At 36.6% G+C, this 8,808-nt stretch overlaps 1 protein-coding gene across 1 annotated transcript; it reads right to left on the bottom strand.

The window, feature by feature from the left end:
* Window positions 1–1,741: 1,741 nt before the first annotated feature.
* Window positions 1,742–6,112, bottom strand: LOC140233361 (uncharacterized). The gene is made up of 3 exons (XM_072313467.1): window positions 5,023–6,112; window positions 2,314–2,369; window positions 1,742–1,801 (listed from the first exon to the last, which is right to left on the bottom strand). The coding sequence occupies exons 1-3, from the start codon at window positions 6,110–6,112 to the stop codon at window positions 1,742–1,744; spliced, it is 1,206 nt and encodes a 401-aa protein (XP_072169568.1).
* Window positions 6,113–8,808: the final 2,696 nt, after the last annotated feature.

The raw sequence follows: 8,808 nt of genomic DNA, 5'->3' as shown, positions 1-8,808 counted from the left end.
TACATGAATGATCATGCGCTCTCAGGGTATCATTAGATAAATTACTCAGCGATGTATACAGTGGATTAATAAGGAATAATTATTCTAATACCAAATAGAGAGCCCCAAAGAACTCATGTGCGCAAACGTAATGCTAAATCTTTTATTATTGATTTGTATGCCATTTATTAATGCACGCTACTCTATCTAGTTGTGCAAAGTTCTAGCCAAAGTTGAGCTGTCGATCAGAGTGCAGTGTTGTTCTTGTTGTTTGCTACGTGGAGATCTTAGCTGCTTGAAGTTTGAAGTTTGAAGTTTGATTTATTACTCAACGACCCTCATGCTAGTTGCCTGAACCTGAGCGCGTATACATAAATTGTGCGCGCGCGCGCACACACACACACCGTAGGGTCCTACACTGTCATCTACACACACTGTTATGTAGAGTACACGTTTACTGTTATTCCGCGAGGTTCGCGATCAACTCTCCACTCATGTAGAGGGAATTAACCAATCAGAAACGCGTATTCGCGGCAAACTGAAATCTCGTGAAAATTAACTGTACAACGCAATGATTTATTCGCCAACCTGACCCGTTCATAGGATCAGTCCACATAAAGTCCTTATGTTTTCACATAATGATATTTCCTCTTTCATTTTATACCTCTTCCATTTTGGTCCACATTAATTTCGTTGGTCTAGTGTACCCCTTAAGAAAAATGAACAATATGCAAATTTTGTGTTTTATGAATTCCTTGTTCAGTACATTTTGTAAGTCATAACCTTTTAAGTGGTCAAATTTCATCAAAGTACAACTCTTCAACTTTTCATCGATGTATAAATCATGAAGATTGATTATGTCGTTTAGATTTACAGACACTCTAAAAATGTAGTCTCCCAGCTCATTACGTATTCATGTCCGTGAGGTCCATGCATACGCGTACGATAAATGCGAAGGCTTTTCAGGACGTTGCGGTCTGACTGTAATGGATTCTGGACTTTGACTCTGACTCGTGAGACAAATGGACGTGGACATAGTCTCTGCGAGCTCTTTGATGTCGAATAATCAAAAGTTCGACTATATTATTTTGTTATTCTGTATAGAGTCTAGACGCATTACGATATGTAGCTGAGGATATTAAATGCGGATGATACGGAGTTTATACATGACTGTATCGGCAGACTGAGACTGTTTGATTTGTTCAGTAAAATCTATGCAACGTCAACTGGAGACTGTCAGTGTCATCATTAACCCGGCTTACAACAATATACTAAATAAACATAAAGGTTTGCTTTTCCAAAGGTTTGTTATTCGGAAAGTTCGTTAATCCGAAAATAAATCCAGCAGGTCGCTATTTCAAATAAAAGCAAAGGCACGTTACCCGAAAATGAATTAAGGTTCGACTCACTCCCTGATAAAATGCCGAAGGTTCGTTAGCAGGCCCTCACTTCCTTAACCCGTTCCTTACGGGAACCTGGTAGAATTTAGTATGGAACGGGTTAATTGGCCCTACTCATCGATCTTTTCATTTTCCTAATAAGTTACATTGTCGAGTACTAGTATTCGAATCTAGAGGATTCTACACCACATTCGGGATAACGAACAATTCGTTTTTGGATTAACGAACATAATGGAGGAACCTTCGGAGCAACTACCCAGGTAACATGCCCATATGGGCTGCATATGGGCCCAATATGGGTGTCAATATGGGCCCCACATGGGTATGTCCATATGGGGCCCCTAGGATTTTGCACCCAAGATTTACATGGGACCCATATGGGCCAACCCCGATGGCCCATGTGGGTTCTTGGAGGGACCCATCTGGGTATGTATGTGGGAAATATGTGGGAATCATGAGGGTTTCCCATATGGGCATAATGTGGGCATCTAATGTGGGTTCCTCATGGGAATGCCAATATGGGGCCCCTAGGATTTTACACCCAAGATTTACATTACATGGGACCCATATGGGCCAACCCCGATGGCCCATGTGGGTTCTTGAAGGGACCCATCTGGGCATGTATGTGGGAAATATGTGGGAATCATGAGGGTTTCCCCACATGGGCATAACCTGGGCATCTAATGTGGGTTCCTCGTGGGAATGCCAATATGGGGCCCCTAGGATTTTGCACCCAAGATTTACATGGGACCCATATGGGTAAACCCCAATGGCCCATGTGGGTTCTTGGAGGGACCCATCTGGGTGTCTATGTGGGAATTTATATGTGGGAATCATGAGGATTTTCTCATATGGGCATAACATGGGCATTCAATGTGGGATCCTCATGGGAATGCCAATATGGGACCCCTAAGATTTTGCACCCAAGATTTACATGGGACCCATATGGGTAAACCCCGATGGCCCATGTGGGTTCTTGAAGGGACCCATCTGGGTATGTATGTGGGAAATATGTGGGAATCATGAGGGTTTTCCCATATGGGCATAACCTGGGCATTTAATGTGGTTTCGTCATGGGAATGCCCATATGGGGCCCCTAGGATTTTGCAGCCAAGATTTATATGGGACCCACATGGGCCAATCCCGATGGCCCATGTGGGTTCTTGGAGGGACCCATCTGGGTAATATATGGGAAATATGTGGGAATCATGAGGGTTTTCCCATATGGGCGTAACGTGGGCGTTTAATGTGGGTTCCACATGGGAATGTCAATATGGGGCCCCAAGGATTTTGCACCTAAGATTAACATGGGACCCATATGGGCGACCCCACATGCTCCATGTGGGTTTCCAATGGGACCCATCTTGTTATTTATACATGGGACCATATTTGTTTGTTTGTTTGTTTGCTTTTATTTCTGCATTCAATCAAATGCAATTTGAATGCAAACTTCAAAAAGTACAAAGACAAAGAATAACAAGTGCAATGAAATGAATCGATAACAGTACATAAATAGATTCACATAGGTGATTGCATTGAGCAATGTTGATACACAGAAACATGAAATAAAATATACAGTATTTTTCAGTAAACAACAGAGATAATTGAATGCAGGAGACCACCATCATAAGCGATTAAACTTGAAATGGATGGAGGCCTCATAAAATGACTATCCAACGACATAACTCTCTTGGAGGAAGGTGATCAGGTGAGTGCAGTGCAGTTGCAGGTGAGAGTGCAAGATGCAGTTGAAGGAAGAAAATAGAGATTGACAATAAGATGACAATCTATACTATAAATATTTGTTAGCTCAATTGGTTTGGAGAATATAATTGTATCAAATATCGTTTAAGTGAAGCTTTCAAAGAATAAATACTTGAACAAGACTTTATATTATCCGGGAGATTATTCCAAATATCCGGACCCGAATATCTTATAGATTTATGTGTCACTAATAATTTGGGATTCAAAAGGTGGAAATTTCTACATATACGAGTAGGGTACGAATGGACAGAAGTATTGAACCTAAACATGTTATCAAACGATGATGGAAGTTGATGATGTATATATTTGAACATAATTACTGCTACTTGAATAATATTCAAATCAAAAACCTTCAATGTTTTAAGCTCATGAAATAAAGAATCAGTATGAGCCAGAAAATGCGATCCTGTACAAATACGTATAACTTTCTTTTGTAATTTAAATATAGAATTTATTTTGGTAGAGCCGCAAGTACCCCATACAACATTGCAATAACTTATATATGGGAGAATTAAGGAATTATATAATAGAAATAAAGTTGAACGAGGAAGAAAGAACTTCAGCTTGGAAATTATCCCTATATTTCTAGAAATACACGTTGTAACATGATGTAAATGCTCATTCCAAGTCAAACTTTCATCTATATATACTCCTAGAAATTTTGAATTCATTTTCTTTTCTAATGGGATATCATCAATGTTAATATGTATCAACGTATCTTCATTATGAGAATGAAGTTTGAAATGAATAAAATGAGTCTTTTTTATATTCAAAGAAAGTTTATTAGACTTAAACCAATTTGATACTTTACTAATTTCAATATTTAGAGTGTCATTTAAAATCTTAAGATCTTTATGAGAATAAAATATATTCGTATCGTCAGCAAATAGAACAAAAGAGAGAAGAGAGGATGTATTTATAATATCATTAACATAAAGAAGGAATAATAATGGGCCTAGAATTGAGCCTTGAGGAACACCACATTTAATCAAAAGGGGGTCAGATTCACAACCATTAAAAATAACATATTGTCTTCTATTAGTTAGATAATCTTTAAGCCATAAATGTGCTTGTCCTCGAATACCATAATGACTAAGTTTCGTGAGTAAAATAGAATGATCAAGAGTATCAAATGCTTTACTCAAATCACAAAATATACCTGCAACATGTTCTTTGTTTGCAAAAGCACTCGTAATTTTGTCATAAATTTGTGTTAGTGCTAAATCAGTTGAATAATTTTTTCTGAAACCATATTGATTGGGAATAAGTAAATCATACTTATTAATAAATTTAAGAAGTCTATTATAAACAATTTTTTCTAAGATTTTGGATATACTAGGCAATAAAGAAATAGGACGATAATTGCTAATTTCATGAGGATCATCTTTTTTATGTACAGGATTTACTTTCGCTATTTTCAGCAGATCAGGGAAAATACCTTGTGATAAAGAAAGATTAAATATATAACTTAACGGTTCTGCGAGTGGATAAACTATTTCTTTCAATAACATCATACTTATTTTATCAGAGCCACAAGATTTAGAGCTATTTAAAGATTTAGTGATACTAATGATTTCACTGGGACTTGTTGGATTAAGATAAATAGACTCTTGATTTTGGTCAAAAAGATAATCTGTAAAATGAGCAGAAGTATTGCTAATTTTAGTAGCAAGTTCCGGACCGATATTAACGAAAAATGAGTTAAATGAATTAGCATACATATTGGGATCATTTATTTTAATACCGTTTAATGTGATATCATCCGCTGGCGGAGAATCAGGCTTTTTACCTAGGACCTCTTTAATAATTTTCCATGTTGCATTAATATTCGAAGAAACCTTTTTCATTCTGTCAGAAAAATATAATCTGCGGGATAAACGAATCAATTTTGTCAATTTATTTCGATAAACTTTATACATATTCAAATTATATTCAGTTGGGTTACGAATGTGTAACTTATACAAAAAATTACGAGTTTTTATGGATTTCAAAATACCTTTTGTAATCCAAGGATTTCTTGGTTTATTTCGGTTAATTCTTATTCTGCATAAAGGAATATTATTTTCATAATAATATAATAATTTATCATTAAAACATTTATATGCCAAATTAACATTGTTAATACTATAAATATCTGTCCATTCCTCTAAAAATAAATTCTGTTTCAATAATTCCACATTACGTTTTGACTCTTTATAATACCATATTTTATCATGTAATTTATTACGACCCACTTTACATTCACAAATTGAAAATATTGGTAAATGATCAGAAACTTCAGAACATAATATACCCCCCATAATTGTATTATTATACACATTCGAAAATATATTATCAATCTGAGTTGACGAGTGTGGATTTATCCTGGTGGGTTTATTGATAATTGACATAAACCCATATGAATACATTAAATGCATAAAATTAAGGGAATTATTGTTATCGGATGTGGGCGAAAAGTTAATGTTGAAATCACCAAAAATAAAAACATGTTTACTTTCATTACCTATCTTATGGAGATATAAATCCAATTCATCACAAAATAATTCACAATTCAGATCAGGAGGTCGATAGATTAAACCTATAATAACATTTTTAGAGAGTGGGTTCTCAATTTCAATAAATAACGTTTCTGCATATCTTAACGTGATTTCAGAACGGATTTTGAACTGTAAATTTTGCGCAATATAAAACGCAACACCGCCACCCCTTTTTCCTTGACGATCAGCCCTAACTAATTTATGATTGGGTAAATTAAAGATATCTGGGGAGTTTTGATGTAACCAAGTTTCACTTATTCCAATAACAGAAAATTCAAAATTGTTTAAAGAGTGCAAAAGATTTTCCAAATATTCAAAATTTTTATTCAAACTCCTAGAGTTTATATGAAGAAGTGAAATATTATCTGAACTATACGATACAATATCATTGAATTCAAGGGGTGTGTAATATTTACTGTCGCGCACAGGCATATGGGTTAACCATATGGGTTAACCAATATGGGCTTTAGCTGGGGATTTAATGTGGGATCCATATGGACAATCCCAGATGTCCCATGTGGGTCTCTGGTGGGACCCATCTTGTAATTCATGTGGTAAATATGTGGGCTCAATTTGGGTTTTCCCGTATGGGCTTTAGCTGGGGGGTTAATTTTGGACCCACTACAGAATGCCCATATGGGCCCCCTATGATTTTGCATCCAAGATATGCATGGGACCCATATTGGCGATCCCAATTGTCCCATGTGGGTTTCTGATGGGACCCATCTTGTAATCTATTTGGTAAATATGTTGGCATCATATGGGTAATCCCATATGGGCTTTAGCTGAGGTTCTAATGTGGGACCCATGTGAGACTTCCAACATGGGGCCCCTAAGATTGTGTATTCAAGATTTACATGGGACCCATATGGGTGACTCCAGATGCCCCATGTGGGTTCCCAATGGGACCCATCATTGTAATACATGTAACTTTGTTGACACGATGTGATATATTGGTTTCAGCTGGGAGTTTTAACACGAGTCCTGCATGGGTATGCTCTCATGGGCCCCCTAGGATTTTGCGACCAAATTGTAAAAGGGCCCCATATTGGTGATTGCATATGGCCCATATTGGCCTACCTGGTATCAATGTAGCTACATGTAGGTAGAAAATAAGAAAATATATGGGTTATCGCATATGGGCTTTAGCTTTGGGTTTCATTTTCACTCATACAGCTAGGGTATGCATATACGGGCCCCCTAAAGTTTACATAAGCCCCATTATGAACAATCCCAAATGGCCCATGTGAATACATGTGGGTAATATGCATCAACACAAAAGCACCTACCCGCTTCACTCATCTTCCAGGGTTCACCATCCATTTAACGCAACTTGCCTAAGCAGAGACCAGGGACACTTTTGTACAATAATTAAAGTAGCCAAAAACCAGCCCAACCAACATCTGTTCCATGGATAACCATCAATGCATAGATTTTTTCTTTTATACAGTACTTGATTTTGTTTAGCTCAATATAGGTGGCTATTTAGGCTATTCAAATGTACAAGAATGCACCTCCCGCCTCAGCATCACTGATCTACACATGCATAATAGTACGCTCACTTTCAATTCACATTCCAATGAATGTACTCTATAGAGGAATAATTTGGTTCTCAAAGCAGATGTATTTTAATAGCTACAACTGAAACCCATAAATGGTTCATGAATGATCATGTTCATACAGAAAAAAAAAAAAACATTACCCTTGTGTACCTCGGCCAATCATTCACATTACTTTTTACGGACATACATTAAAACTTAGAAAATGGTTGGAAAATTGTAAATAATAGCTCGTTAAAACGGATGTTTTCCCCGAGTATATGTATACATATGGATTGAGTGAATGGAGCAATATTGGTAGAAAGCATTTGTGAAATCAAAGAGCACTTGAAAATTTCAAAAGATATTACTTTTTTTTTCGGTGCCACCATCGCTGGATGTGACAACCTCAACATTTCATCATGTTACAGCAGAAAAAAAGTTAATTTTTATCATAATGAAAGAGCAAAGGACTTAATCACCTCTTTCAGAAATCAAGGGAAGTTCATCCATATCACAAACAAGAATCAGAAGGGCTTGGTTTAACTGAAAATAAAATTTAGGGAAATCTGTATTTGGGACAAGCTTTCTCTCAATGCAAATATTAACATAAAATCATAATCAACACCGTAGACTGGGTGTATACGTTCCTAAAGATATGAGAAGACGTGCTACGTTTGTTTGTTTGTTGTTGTTGTTGTTTTTTTTTGGGGGGGGGGGGTTACGTTAAAATGTATTATAGAGGGCAATACAAAGATCAGAACAAAGTGTTTAGGCTGGTACACTGCAAAAAGTCCGGTGTTAAATAGTGAACACCGAGCTGGTGTTAAATTTTCGGTGCTCATTTATGGTGTTAAATTAACACCCCCGGGTGTCATTTCCAAATTTTAAACTGTTTTTTGAAGAGTTTCTTAGTAACTGCACTTCTTGTTGATTTTTAATTTAAACAAGACGATCAAGAATTTTACGTTGAAATACTAGATTTTTGAAAAAATGTGAAAATAATTTTACACCAAAGTAACACCAGCTGGTGTGGTCCCTTATTGAAGCTGGACGGGTGTTAAACCATTGATATTAACACCAACAAGTATCAAATCAACACCATGTGGTGTCATTTTTTAATTAACACCAGTACAGTGTCAAAATAACACCTGGTACAGTGTCAAATTAACACCACGAAGTGTCAGGTGAACACTTTTCAACACCATCACAGTGCATTTTTAACACCTGTGGGTGTGGTCCTTTATTGAAGTTTGATCGGTGTTAGATTTAACACCCGTGGTGTTAAATCTAACACCCATGTTTTTACAGTGTATGATTATTATCCACCAGTAAAAAGAAATATAAATACATTTACATGTCTGACATAATTACACTGCAAAAACATCGGTGTTAGATGTAACACTTCGGGTGTTACATCTAAGTGTCAATAGAGGACCGCACCCACAGGTGTAGAAAGAATGTTGTGATGGTGTAGAAAAATGTTCATCTGGCACTTCATGGTGTTAATTATTTTGACACTGCAGCTGGTGATACTTTTGACACTGCGCTGGTGTTAATTCAACAATAGCACCGCATGGTGTTGATTTG

Source organism: Diadema setosum, chromosome 9 (assembly GCF_964275005.1).
Source record: "Diadema setosum chromosome 9, eeDiaSeto1, whole genome shotgun sequence".
In the NCBI taxonomy this organism is placed as follows: Eukaryota; Metazoa; Echinodermata; class Echinoidea; order Diadematoida; family Diadematidae; genus Diadema; species Diadema setosum.
Note: the sequence above shows the minus strand (reverse complement) of the source record. Positions and strands in the feature narration are given on the sequence as shown.